Source organism: Lytechinus variegatus, chromosome 17 (genome assembly GCF_018143015.1).
Source record: "Lytechinus variegatus isolate NC3 chromosome 17, Lvar_3.0, whole genome shotgun sequence".
In the NCBI taxonomy this organism is placed as follows: domain Eukaryota; kingdom Metazoa; phylum Echinodermata; class Echinoidea; order Temnopleuroida; family Toxopneustidae; genus Lytechinus; species Lytechinus variegatus.
In genome coordinates this window covers 23,815,991-23,831,147 of record NC_054756.1, presented here as the reverse complement: position 1 = coordinate 23,831,147, position 15,157 = coordinate 23,815,991, and the positions used below count along the sequence as shown (strand labels likewise).

At 33.8% G+C, this 15,157-nt stretch overlaps 1 protein-coding gene across 1 annotated transcript; it reads left to right on the top strand.

Moving 5' to 3' along the window:
• The first annotated feature begins 2,714 nt into the window (after nucleotides 1-2,714).
• On the top strand, nucleotides 2,715-14,304 carry LOC121430871. Its single transcript, XM_041628295.1, has 4 exons — nucleotides 2,715-3,097; nucleotides 6,849-7,020; nucleotides 9,052-9,090; nucleotides 11,640-14,304. The coding sequence occupies exons 2-4, from the start codon at nucleotides 6,939-6,941 to the stop codon at nucleotides 11,897-11,899; spliced, it is 381 nt and encodes a 126-aa protein (XP_041484229.1). The 5' UTR covers nucleotides 2,715-3,097; nucleotides 6,849-6,938; the 3' UTR covers nucleotides 11,900-14,304.
• The last annotated feature ends 853 nt before the right edge of the window (nucleotides 14,305-15,157 follow it).

Genomic DNA, 15,157 nt, shown 5'->3' with positions numbered 1-15,157 from the left:
TAATTATGAATTCAGTAAAGGCAAATTAAAATGTATATAGTTTATTAATCGATCGTCTAGAATTGTGTATTTTATGATGGGCTTCCAAAGATGTCATACAACGATATCCGGTACGAATTTTATAAAACTGATCGTGAAATTAAACATGGCGTTACGATAGACTGGAACACAGTTTCCTGGTAAATGAGATATCTAAAAAGATATAAGATTGGAATATATTACAAAGGAAAGTATCGTCCTAGCTCTGTATGATGAAAAAAATGACGTCATCCTTAGATCGCCTTGCCACTCCTTTTCAAAATGCCATGGCACCGCCCCATACAGCAGAGCCCATGGGAAGTACGCTATAAGTGGAAATCGGTGTCCCGTTTCATAAATACTTATTACAATAAACAAATTCAAATTCTCTATAACAACTCTGTTATCAGCCAATGAAATTAAATTATTTCAGTGGCTTTATAATATTCTTGCAAATTTATCATTGTAACAAGTTTTTGTAAAACGATCCCCTGGTTATTGGCTCAAAACACGTCCCATTCTTTCATGAATTCGTGATTGATTTTTAAGAACATCTGAATGATTTAGCCCTAAGTCGCCGGGGGGGGGGGACATTGGTGGCGGAAGCAGAAAAAAATTAGAGGGGTCCACCTGAAATTTTGGGATGCACACAGGTAAAAATTTGGACAAGCCGTCCCCCACCTCAAATTCCCCCGCCCCCTCCCTACCCCGCTTCCGCCACCTATGAGGGGGGGGGGCTTAGATTATACTTACCGGCCTTCTGTCCTATGGCATGTGGGCAGCCTGTAAATATTTTGTCAGTATCGTTCATTCTATCTTAAGGGCCATTTAAAATATTATTTTTCTCTCTTCAGTAACTCTAGATATGCAACATTTTCATCAACGAACCGGGTTCAAACCAATCAATGGTATGTCATTCGAAATACTGTAATAGGCGATCATTCTGGCATATTGATTGGTTTTGTTGGTTTGACTATAATGAGCTTTGATGTCTTGAAATGATTTATAGAATGATAACATACAGTGAATACAAGTTTGAATTAAGTTCTACCCAGATACTTCAGAACCTACAAAATTATTCTTTTATTTAGCTTCGAAAGTATACTAAAACCGACATGAGGACAAGGAGAAAGAAAGTGACTGTATGAGTGTGCGTGTGTGAGTGTGCGTGTGGGTGTGTGTGTGGGCGAGCGAGAGAGAGTGAGAGATATAGAGATAGGAGGCATGGGGGAGAAAGGATAATAGAAGAGAAAAATGGGAAAGAAACGAGTCCATATATAATACATAAACACCCACCCTCATCCCACTCACCAACACCCACACATTCTGAAGTGCTTAAATCAGAAAGAGTATCAAACTAACATTTTCCTGTTCAGATCACTCAGTATAGAGGTAATAGTTGGATTTTCTAAAAATAAATTTACTATTTTGCTATTTACTATATGTATTTAAAAAAAATGAATATCCGCATTCCTCATATGGCGAGTCTGCTTATACATAATGCCGATGTTACTCAATGGAACGACTTATCTCCCAATCGCTTACATATATAATTTTCATACTTGCCTGCGTTGTGTAATGACTCATAAAACAATAAGGGAAAATATAATGTTGGATACAGTCAGAGATCGATCTTTTTTTACAAAGAAATCATAAAAAGTTTCATTTAACAAGCAATTGATAAAATATAAAAATCAATAAAAAATTATTTGCACTCCTTTAAAAACCACTTCGCCTCGTATACGTGTTTTGAGCTAATATTTACACAATAGTTTTCATAAACCCTCCTTAAAGATGACGTACTCTGCCTGTGCAAGTTTAATAGCATGATCAAATCTTCGGCATCAATAATAAAGTGATAAAGGGTTTTCACCCCACAAACTCGTTGGCACTGATAACCGTGACCATGATTATGCACATTCTTTCAGAGCCATTCTTGCAGGATAATTGTGTGAAGTTTCGGGTCCTGAATTTACCCCCATAAGGAAAATAATGTAAATAAGAAAATTTTATGCCACATAGACATAAATACGGTTAAAGATTAGTTCAATGAGCTGAAGAGAGAATAGTATTTGATTTTTATTGATTTTATTCTGAAGAAACTTTATTAGTTTCCCAAGAAATTTTGTCACTACAATAAATAGTGTTGTATCATTTTTTAATATTTTTATTTGTCTTTTTTTTTAGAGGGGGGGGGGGGGCGTACCCTGGACCGTAACTCCTTTCTGGTGTAATATAGCAGGTACAATCATAATACGAATTATCAAAACATTTTGAGAGGATAGGATAGCCCATGAAAACCGAAATGGTTTTGTTCTTATGGTCCTTGAAATAGGATACTGATTTATCAGATTATAAAGATGTGAATTGTGTTAGGATTGCCTCATATCAAAGTTTGATTAAAAACCTTCAACGAATATTTAATTAAAACGACCTTCACATTGCAGCAATGCTTTAACATCCAAGCAATAGTCCTCTACAGATAAGTCATGAAAATAATCTTATCAAAATAATTATAATTTTACTAGAGACTAAAGGTTGGTTAGCATAAAAATCGCTCTCCGGCGTCTTACAAAAGTATAGATTTCATAACAAAACTTCCCTGCATTTCGTCACAAAGGCGAATTTCTTTGAGCGAAATCACTAGCCCATACCCTGGTAAAAATAGAACGGGAAAATACAGCGCAAACATTAACAAAAGAAATCGCGCAAAGTCACTGATTTAGCCAGTCTGCAAGCCCCAACTGGGCCACTCTACACGCACTATTCACCGAAATACAAGGAAGAACAACCTTTACAGGGACTACACAGAGGTACTCATTGAGCGCCAAAACAAATAAAACTCGATTGAAAATTGTGTGCGATAGTACTAGGATAATAAAGTAATGATTCGCGGAGACGTCAATACGAGGCACTCGTCACGTTTCTCGTTCTGATTACATGACGAGCCGGGCCCGCCATGGATCGTGAACCAACGGGCCATTGATAGGGGTTGGGATGGTATCCAATTTCGACGATGTCTTGGTTTCAATCATGTCAACATTGATGGGGAGAGGGATCTATGTAACATTCCAAGAAGGTAAGATTTAAACGACGAATGCTAGTAATGTGCACTCTTAAAACAAATCAGTCAAAGTGACTAGACCAGTAGTCAGCTGGGTGCAACTGATATGAAAATTTCTGACATATATTCTAGTCAGAATTAACTCTGTTCTAGTAAAATACGACCAGAAAATAGTAAAATATGACTAGAATAATAGTTGCACCCAGCTGACCCTATTAACCAGTCATCGCTTACTGATTTGTTTTTAGAGTGTGGAGGCATATATTCTAGTCTTTTATTTCTCTCCATTTTGTTGTTTTTTACTTTCAAAGGGGTGTGGGAATGCTGTTGTTGCTCTATGCATTATAATAAAAAACAGTATTATTTTTATTATTATCATTTACTGTTATCGTTAATACAGTTTTTGATAACCTTATTGTAATTTTAATATAACTGTTATGATCATTTTCATTCTCATCATCATCATTTATAAATTATTGTAATTATCAATATTACAACTATGGTAATTACCATTTGTATGAAGGGGAAGTTCACTCTGGAAAAATCTTTAATGCAAAAATTGCATAAGAAATAATTAAAGACATAAGTAAACATTTTCAGAAAATTATATCAAAGATCGAAAAGGTTATTATGATTTATATTTTCAGATTTCTGACGTCATAAGCAAGCATCATACCCATAAAACGTGTCGTTTAAAAAAAATCCATGAAATGTCGTTAAAAAAGAAGAAAACGTTTTTATTGAACAGATGAATTATTCCACACCCCCTCCTGGAAGAAAAAAATATATAAACCATTTATATTACACATGGGGCAGTTGCTACTAGGCCAATACGACGTCACAAATAAAGAGAAATAAAATTCAAATAACTATCTTAAATATTTAATGAATCTTTTCAAGCCTTCCTCAAATATCTTTTAAATATTTTGGGTGTCTGGTCTTTTTTATTTATTGGAACTTCCCCATTAAAAAAAATGGTAAAGCTGCCTCTTATGGTTTGCATATGCTTTTAAATGACGATGTGGAAACGATCAATAATGAATACCTGATTATTGGTATAGTTAATATCATTATCCTTAAAACCATTATTTATCATTAAAATGATGTTATAATTATTATTATCAACAACCAAGAATGACAAGAATGACAATGGAGTGCTGATATATTGCACACATTTACAAACACACGCACACACACACCCTCACACACACACATACACACACATATATATATATTTATATATATATATATACATATATATATATATATATATATATATACAAAGGCTATCATTCCACTTATCATTACATTTACTACCTTCCAACTAGTTTCTTTTTTTTAGCAATGATCAAAACATGAAATCATCAAGAGAAAAACAATGAAAAGAAAAAAAACAAACAAAAAACATACAAATAGCACAAAAATGCAACAGACATGTTCGTCAAAGGACCCCTCCCCCAATGAAAAAATAATGGTAGGCCTATATTCAGTTAGCAAAATAAAGGTAAACTTTGAGGTGTGTCTTGCTCAACCGTGTACAATTATTATTTTCGACCAATGGATTGTTGACAAACACTTCCATTTACATTCCGTTGTCTAACTATGACAATTTGGAAGGACATCGGTTCACCTAAATCAACAAAATAGAAAGCGGAAATTGATTATGAAAAACCCAAATTATGAGGTAGTTTGTGCCAATTGTTTTTACCAAAATAATATGAGGAAGTAAAAATATAGAACTATCATATGTTCACATCGTACAATACAAGTGATTAGTAATAATTCGTTTCATCAAGTCGCCCGAAATAAAATATCACTTGATTGATGTGCATCGTTTTTGGAGAAAAAAATATGATCATGATATGCTTTTACGTAGCAATTGTAGGTTATGTTGTCTATGATAAGAATGTTGTTTAATGTGTAAACATAAAAACAATAAGATAAGCGGTGGAGAGCGGTGTTGGCTCAGTCGGTAACGCGTCTGCCCGTCGAACCAAAGATCGTGGGTTCGAGTCCACCCCGGGCGAATGACTGAAGCCAGTGCGTTGTGTGTAAACGTCTCTCCCATGTTTCATAGATGCAGGCTATGTTACAATGGAAAACACTCCGTCCCTCGGATAGGACGTTAAATGGAGGCCCCGTGTAGAGGAGAGTCACCACCTTTGAAGCACGTTTGCCAATTTGAGGATGCCCATAGAAAGTACAACAAGAGTTTTCAAATTCCCATAACTTGCTTATTTCTTAACCAATTTTGATGAACTTTTTTAAAATTGTTCCTCTCATTTTACTCTTTCCAAGAAGATTACTTCTCTTCTTGGGTTTTGGTTTCCTTTAAGAACCAGCTTTATGCTAAAAGATTTTAACGTTCCTTTCGGTCGTTACTTTTAATGAATTTTGTACTGAGTAACATAATATACATGTTTAAGAGTTCATTATAAATTTAAACTTGTGGTTAGATTGAACTTCGATATAATTCTTTTCCGTTCAACAAATAATATACAAAACAACAGACAGATCAATGATATTACATAAAAATATTGAAGATGAAATAAACAGGAACTAAAGTGAGCTTTTTGTCACTCCCCTCTTACTGCCATGTATTTATATTGGGGTCAACGCTGAACAAGGCTCAGTTCACCCCTCATTCGACATAAATTACGTTCTTTTTGCTTCATGCCTTTATCGTTAATTTTATTTTCGGTAACTATGTATTCATATTTTTGTGATGTATTTCCTTCCTGTTGTATATACAATGTAGGTGGGTGAATGAGAAGAATATACATCAGCTTATTTATTTATGTGTTCATTTGATAACAAGATTGGATATTTGATACATCAATAATTAGCATTAAATGGTAAAAAGGCTTGTCATACATATACGGCATGAGCTTACACAAAAGTGCACGTGTGACAGCCTCCTTAAACTAGGTGCTGAGAATATAAAGCCTTTTTAAAACGTATAGCATTATATTCTGATGGTCATGATATCTTTTATAAAGGGATGAAATGCATGACGGATATATATCTCAGAGCTTTACAAGTTTATTTGTTTACATGGTTGATTGATTGTTACATGCAAAGGGGGTACTGTACCGACTGGCACCAAATATGCCGAAAGAAGATGTTCTTTTGTTCTGACTACGGTTATGATTTAAGAATGATTTATTAGATTAATTCATAAGTATATTTAGTTTCTACTAGCGACTTCTAAATAGACAATTACATGACTGTAAGGACTCCTTGCAATAGCTGCATTTTGACAATACTGAAAAAAAGGATTTTCCTCCAAATGTTGGTAGTAATCTGCGTTTCATATTTTTTAAGTATTCTGCTGCAATAGATATGGTAGGGTATTGTGCTAATATCTGGTGTTATTTTTCACATGGGTTCCGCGATCAAACTTCAACCCTTATTGATTAACAGTTAAGTAATTGATTAATTTATCAATTAGTCAATTCATTTATTTTATTTATTTATCTGTTATTATCTATTTCTTTTTGATGATTGGATTGATCTTATTTCATCGCATTACACTTGAACTTTCTTCTAAGTTCAGACGCTTAGTGCTGTACATTATTGAATGTCAGTCCCTCAATGTCTTATGACCAAACGTAGGTGAAGGTAATGGGGAGAGTAGGGGGCTAATAACTGAAATTTAACTCACTGATACTGGGCTACTTTACACTATCAAAGAAATGAAAATAATGGCAAATACTTTGAAGGCTTTGTATTAGTTCATATCTTTTTTTCTTCATCTATTCCAAAGTATTACATTCGTAAGGCGAAGTTCGACGCTGAAGTCCGATGACAGCTTTACACTATTCGGCGACAGGGATCAGGTGATAATAAAGTTACCATGGAAACTGAGAAGTTATTGTTTATTCTGGCTGTTGTATATTTGAACATCATTAGGCAAGTCACTGGAACCGAAGCACCAGGTAAAAATGTTTTTTTTTTCGGTGTTGTATTTTAACTTTTTTATTTTATAATAAATTATCGATTAAATCAACGATTAAAAAATACAAGCGATAAACTAAAAACCACTAAATCGATTGATATACAGTATTACGCCTGTTGGAAACACATATGGAATGACATGAACAGTGAAGTAATGATTCGGTTAAACAAATAAATATATTTTTAGAACACCCCTCCCCCTATAAAAGGAGTGAACATTTTATTTTTATATGACCCTGTTAAATAGGATGCATTTTCTTGATGCCAATTTTTTAGCTTTATCAAGACGTACTTACTTCTTCTATACTACTACTACTATTACTACTACTAATACCACTACTACTACTACCACTATTACTACTACTACTACTACTACTACTACTACTACTACTACTACTACTACTACTACTACTACTACTACTATTACTACTACTACTACCACTAATACTACTACTACTACTCCTGCTACTACTACCTATTACTTACCACAGAGCCAGGTAAGAGTTATTTGTAATTGGTGTTGTATATCAACTTTAATTTTGTTATAAAATTATCGTGTGAGTCAGCAATTAATTCTTTTTCTTCTTCTTTTTGCTCTTCTTCTTCTTCTTCAAATTCTTCAAATTCTTAATGTCAATTCCTGAGCTTTATTAAGACATACTTACTTCTACTACTACTACTACTACTACTACTACTACTACTACTACTACTACTACTACTATTACTACTACTACTACTACTATTACTACTGCCTATTACTTACCGAAGCGCTAGGTAAGAGTTATTTGTAATTGGTGTTGTATATCAACTTTTATTTTGTTATAAAATTATCGTGTGAGTCAGCAATTAATTCTTCTTTTCTTCTTCTTTTTGCTCTTCTTCTTTTTCTTCTTCAAATTCTTAATGTCAATTCCTGCGCTTTATCAAGACATACTTACTTCTTCTACTACTACTACTACTACTACTACTACTACTACTACTACTACTACTACTTCTACTACTACCACTACAACTACTACTACTACTACTACTACTACTACCACTTCTAATACTACTACTACTGCTACTTCTACTACTTCTACTACTACCACTACCACTACTACTACTACTACTACTACCACTACTACTACTACTACTACTACTACTACTACTACTTTTACTTCTACTACTACCACTACCACTACTACTACTACTACTACTACTACTACTACTACTACTACTACTACTACTACTACTACTACTACTACTACTACCACTACCACTACCACTACTACTACCACTACTACTACTACTACTACTACTACTACTACTACTACTAATGTCACGTATCCTACTGTTATTACTACTACTTCTGCTGCTACTCTTACTCCTACGGCTGCTAGCAAAGAAGAAGCTACTCGACGAAATACTATTTAATCGACTGTGCATGAGTGTGCTATCAGTATTATTCACTAATCCTGTTAAAAACCCTCAGGGCATTTTTGTCATTGGATTTATCATATGCAACTTTAGGATATCAAAGTTTCATTTCTGGTATCTATTATTATTGGTATCTATTAGCCTTGAATTCAATGAAACATTTGCCAAGGTGCATGACGAATCTTTTATGTGTAAATCCTATTTTCAAGGTATTGTGAACAATAGCTAGTGACGTTTTCCGAAACGAGGACAACACGAAAAAGGTACCTGGCCTATCCCTTTCAAAATAATGCCTGTCCAAGAAAATAATAGAAAAATAAACAGATATAAAAAGATAAAAAAGGAAATGCAAATTCAAGTGATATATTGAAGTCACACTATTTAACAGAATGCCAGGAATGGTTATGTTTGTTCTCGAGCTGTTTGATAAGTAAGAATTCAACATTAATCTGTCAATTATTAATTTGTCCGACAGTTATGGTTGAGGCATATCCATCAAAAAATATAATAATGCCAAGCATTTGCAAATTGTTTCAAGCAGGATTTTTACCTGTAATAACTCACACGAATTCAATATTTTTTCTCTCTTTTAGAAGAGGAACTGTCATCATCATATTTGTTCGATTCAGTTGGTAAGTTGAAAATAGCTTTTACAAAAATCTTAGTGGAATACCATAGCTGTAAAATTAAAAGGTCAATTTCCCATGTAGGTCATATCTGACAATGGCCACAGCACTACCTATATATAAACAAGTTCATTTTGTTGATATTACTTTCCAGTCGTTGAATTTGCAGTTTATCATAAGTTTCTAAAGGTAAAGTAATAAAAAAAACCTCTGAGGGGCTTTCTTCACGAAGAAATATATACAATATATCTTTATGCATGTGTGTGTTTGTGTGTGTGTGAGTGTGAGGGTGTGTTTGTAAGAGAGAGAATGATTCGAGATAGAAAGAGAGAGAGAGAGAGAGATGTTGTAATCTATGAATTTTATCAAAACCTTTGTAATAACAAAATGATTGTCATGACTGAAAAAAGGAGCAGAACTGAATGCCCAAGCGAACTCTTTGATAGAAATTGATGTACTTATGGAATGATAAAATGACCAAACTAATTACGATGTCATTTTCCAGTGACATTATTATTTGATATTACGGACGATCTCATTGCTTGATTAATACACTAATACCTCCTTTAAGGAAATAAGTAAATATTTGGGACATTTCCCACTAGGCAATAAAACAAAAATCATTGCAACTGCCATCGAATAGTGTTAATCAAAAGTTGGATTTTATTTTTATTTATTTATTTATTTATTTGTTTTATTTATTTATTTTCATTTATTTTTTTATTTTTAATTTTTAATTTTTTTATTTATTTTATTTATTTATTTATTTTTTTTTGGGGGGGTGTTTCAGCAACAGTTTTGTTTGTGTCACCATATCTAACTGTACCTTGTAGTGAATGCGTGTAGGAATTCCATAAAAAGCCTACATGTATGCCCTGTGCATGGTCGTACATAAAGCTCTGCCTGAGGGGTCTTATCCCCTTTCTTTTTATTTTTATTACATCAAACCAGATAAACATTTCATATAATTATACATGTAAATGTGAATACGGTCTCCTTTGTAATAGAATAAGTTGCAGCAATGCCTATCTAATGCATTAAATCAGCTGTCAATCCAATTTTAGAATTCTTGAAGGACAATATTTAATTAAACACAAATTCATACAATAAGTGGGAATATGACGTCATCAGTTTGCTCATTGAAAATATTAATGAAGACATGCATACATCAACTGTTTTACTGAAAAAATGTGAATCTTTAAGACATCATAGTCATTATAACTCTGGTATTCCTTGTCTGATTTTGTGTTTATGTTTGTCCGATTTTTCTTCCATCTGTTCAAATCATATCATTTTCAGCCTGGAGTACTTCTTAATAAAGCTCAAGTTCATGAACCGTTCGTCCTTACAATCAATTGGTCTTGATAAAAGCAGAGAAAGCAGAAAAAAAAGATTGGCGACAGTCTGATGAGAATCCATCAAAGATTAACCCTAAAAGGACTGGGATATTTGAGATATATTGAGGACTGAGGGGGAGGAGGGGGATGATGACCCCCCCCCCCTTCTGATTTCGGCCGCACGCACATTCCTTTCCACATAAACTACAAGCCATTATAAAAAAAATTCTGAAAATTATTATTCCTTTATTTATTATGAATGAAATATGAAAATTTATTCGTGAAAAACATTATTTGCATATGTAGCACATAATTTCTCTTTTTAAATTTTCTTTTTTTCTAGATGCCATCTTTTTAATCTAATTTCAATATCTCCCCCCCCCCCAAAAAAAAAATGCAAAAGTGATTTTTTCCTTATATATTTATTGTTGTATTTCTTATATATTTCTTTGTTTTTAATCTTTTGTTTTACATTCATTTTTCAAAGTTTAAAAAAGCCCCTTTGGGCATGACATCGTCTCGTAAAAGTCACGTGTCGTCGCGATGCTATACCCGCAAGTCGCGAATTGGTCTCAAAATTGGCGCGATACTTTTTCCGGCGTTTTCATTTTTGTTGCGAAATTATCGCGCGAAGCGTCGAGGGGGGGGGGACATCATGCTCCCCAGTCCTTTTAGGGTTAAGTGACACATGATTTTTTTTTATTTTTTTTAATTTGTGACGTCTCATGCTAGTACTGTAGCTCAAAAATATATAATGTAATGTAATGTAAATTTCATAAATTCAATTTATAATGGCAGATAATGAATACAATTTATTTTGTTTTCTTGCAGAAGGGGGTAAGAAACAATGAGTCTGCTGATACATGCATCCCCGCACAAATAAACTCATTTTTCAGTTTTTTTGAGATAAAAACATTTTGGGTGAATTTATGTCAAATTACAGAAGGAAATGCTCATCTGTGACGTCACAATAGTAATAACAAAACGGTAAAACGTTCCCGGCTTCTGTATTCTTTGACGGTTTTCATACAACGTTCGCCAATATTTTTTATTTATTTTTCTGCTTTCATTATACACGTTATAATTAACAGTTTGTAAACTTCCGCTTTATTACAACAACAACAAATATTCATAATGATAATGTTATTTTGTCCCGGTGTTTCGTTTTTATTTTATTTTAGCCATTTTTTTTTTCTCACCTTGATTCTCATATTCCAGAGCTGAGCTTTTGGATTGCCCTCGGCCTCGCCTCATCCGTCATCATAACATGCCTATGTTGTATCTTCTGCTGCAAACGAAATACACTTCTTTCTCGTTCAGCAGCGCCATCTACGTCACAGCAGGTTCAGGTCAGAGAAGGGCAGGCAAACAGTGGCTTCGACTATTCGGATCCGCCACCTCCATACTCAGAAGCGCTAAAATATGCGCTCAGTAAAGACATCGAGGGATTGCCTGAATACTCCGAAACATACTTGTGATACTGAGCGAGGACTTCATTTATCTAATAACGAGTGCTTATGTTTGTAAGTCTCGGATCTGTATTCATTGTTAACTCACAATGACACTGAGCTTGATATATAATGGGGGAAAATAAACTTTTCGAGCATTTCACATTGGAAGCAGAGGGTATGGAGAAGAACACTAGCATAATACTATCCATGCGTTTTTTTCCATAATCGGTAGCAGGCTGATCGGTAGCCATTTTGGCACCAATACACCGGGAAAGTATTCCGTCACATTTCATCGGCATGATCGTTCTCGTTGCGCAACTTTATAGTATTAGACTCCGGCATCCGGGCGTGTGCACTGAAACTACGCCTCTACATTGGTACTGCAGCACGAGCTACCGATAGACCTTATGGCGATAACGATCGAAACAATTTTCGATATATATGAGAAAAGGCCAGGCGACTGCAACGAAAAGATATCCTCTGAGATCCAAGGGAATTCAATGGACTATAGGAGCTTCCCGACCCTTTTCGGTGGGTGATGCGGTCACTTATCTTTTTATTATTTATTTAACATACTAATTACTCGCAACACTCTAGAAAACGAAGAGCAAATTTAGCTCTTAAAGAGCGTGTATAGTACCTGCGCTTCGGAGTACTGATTTGTCTAGTTCAAATTTTGAAAAATCAGCACTCTGAAGTGCATTCACTATACACGCCTTTTAAGAGCTAAATTAGCTCTTCATAGCTCTTCGTTTTTTTTAGAGTGAAGGAAGAAGATTGTGCTATATATGATTATATACATCGATATTTAATTCCGCCTGCATGTAATATGATATTAGGCAGAGCAAACTTATTACGTATTACTCATTAAACTGTCAACACGTCGTAGAAACGCTGCACACATCTTAAGCCCCTCCCCATTTTTCGGTGCTGGCAGAACAGTGTTTGTTGAGCCATTGGTGAGCGATCTTTGTTTCAAATCCATGGCACAGAACGAAATGGCAAGAGTAATGACAATTTTGTAGCTTTTACTTTTATCAATACTCATGTAAATATTCCAGGACAATGGATTATCACAAATCATATTTGATGAAATACTACGTCTCAAACTGGCAATGAAATGTAGACCAATTTCATGTACAATAACGTTTTGATTTTTTCACCGCACTGCCAATTAAGGAATTTAGTGAGTATCTTGTTTACATGAAAATACTTCAATAGAATAGAATTTAAAACTGCGCACTATTGAAAGAGAACTTTCTTTGATGTATTTTGCATGAACCATATAATCTTTGAAAGTTAACTTAAAACATATAGATTAATTATAATTTCCTTCAATAATGGCCGTTTCGCTATAAGCTGATAAGAGTGCAATAATAGATTGTATCAATACTATTGGGTTATTTTTAAACTATTTCTAAAATTGATATTTCTTGTTAATTTTATTTCAATCAATGTCTCAACGATTAACATACTTAAGTAAAATATGCAAAATAGAAATCGATTTTTCTCATGCAGTAACAAATGTGGAGAAAGGAAAAAGGGAGAAGAAAAGTATAAAGTAAGACTACATAATAGAGGTTGTTTAGCTTTGATATATGTATTTTTTATAAACAATTTTTACTATTGATGATGGCTTTCTATGAATAAAGATTTCTTTGGTCTTTTATTTTCCATTTGGAGGTTTTGAAAATGATGTGAGGACACTCTTTATGCGAATGCAAATTCATTGTAATTGATACGAAAGTCACTGTTACTCAAATTTGTACACAAGATTGAGGTATAGCATGTATGTTGTGCTTCCTTTTAGAAATAAGAATGCGATTTTTTAAAGGTCGTCCATAATTTTGAATTCCTTAATAAGCAATTGTCTAATATTGACGTTTCACTTTAATGTAGCTAATGTGTAGCTTAATGTGTAATTTAAAGGAAACCTTGTCGAACTTATTACTTTTATATACTGTTGGATTTTTTTCTCCCAGATTAATATAGGCAGGATTGATTTGATGTTGTAGCGCCCTCTCGAGTTCTAGATATCCAGTTATAAAATCCACCAAATCAAAACCTGCCCTAAATCTTCATATCAGTATAAATTATAAGTGGTATTGATATATAACTTTATTCATTCATCTTTATCATCTATTTGTTTGTTTATCTTTTGATATATCTATTTAATCTTGTTATTTTTTATTAATTCATTTATCAATTTATTGATTTTTCTTTATTTTTATATGCTTTATCTATTTTTCATAGAGATGTGGGGTCTCAATTATTGATGATATGTTGTATGTTGTACGACAAATATTTATATCTACACAGGAATGAGAAAGTCAGTGCCCAGAAATATAATCAAGCTGGCGTTATTGCTATAATTGCTACTGGGCTTTCAGATGAATATTTATTGCTACTTTGGTGGAGATTCCCCATCTTATGGTCACTATAGCACAATTAGCGATTGAATCATACACAAATTCTATTCAATCTTATTTGATTTCCGGAAAGCTATTAAAGGAGAATGAAACCTTTGGAACAAGTAGGCTTAAGTAGAAATATAAAAATCAAAGAATAAGAATAAAGAAAGTTTGAGAAAAATCGGAACAATAATGAGAAAGTTATGAGCATTTGAATATTGCAATCACTAATGCTATGGAGATCCTCCTGTTGGCAATGCGACAAGGATGCATGATGTCACCGATGAACAACTTTCCCTTTGGTGGACTATAAAATGCCCTCAAAATGTCTGTATTTGCTTTTTCTTGTGATGATACAAACTCTTTATCCATAATGTATTCTTAAAAAATATGTACTACATGCCCTCATGTAGAAAGAACACATGATCTATGGATAGATGTGATGAAAGAGGCAATCCAAGTGAAATATATATACTAAAGTAAAGGGGAGAGTTGTTCATCAGTGACATCACACATCTTTGTCGCATTGCCAATTTGCTTTCTCCATAGCATTAGTGATCGCAATATTCAAATGATCATAGCTTTCTTATTATTTGTCAGATTTTTCTCAAACTTTCGTTGATCTGTTTCTTTGATTTTTCTGTTTTCACACAAGCTATCTTGTTCCAATGGTTTCACTCTCCTTTAACCACTATATTGGTCATTTTCGCTGAATCCCATTGGCGGCGGAAGTCCCCAAAAATTAGGAGGGGGGAGTCCACCTGACATTTTCGAATGGACACAGGTAAAAATTTGACAAGCCCCAAAAAAGAGAAAAAAGGGTTATCAACCTAAATTATAGGGGAGAAAAACACATTAGGGGGAGGGGGCACGT

Excerpts from the sequence above, each read along its gene's own strand:
- LOC121430871 (XM_041628295.1), top strand. The coding sequence starts at position 6,939 with ATGGAAACTGAGAAGTTATTGTTTATTCTGGCTGTTGTATATTTGAAC. Across the intron at positions 7,021-9,051 it reads CACTGGAACCGAAGCACCAG|AAGAGGAACTGTCATCATCA; the intron begins GTAAAAATGTTT and ends TCTCTCTTTTAG. Across the intron at positions 9,091-11,639 it reads ATATTTGTTCGATTCAGTTG|AGCTGAGCTTTTGGATTGCC; the intron begins GTAAGTTGAAAA and ends CTCATATTCCAG.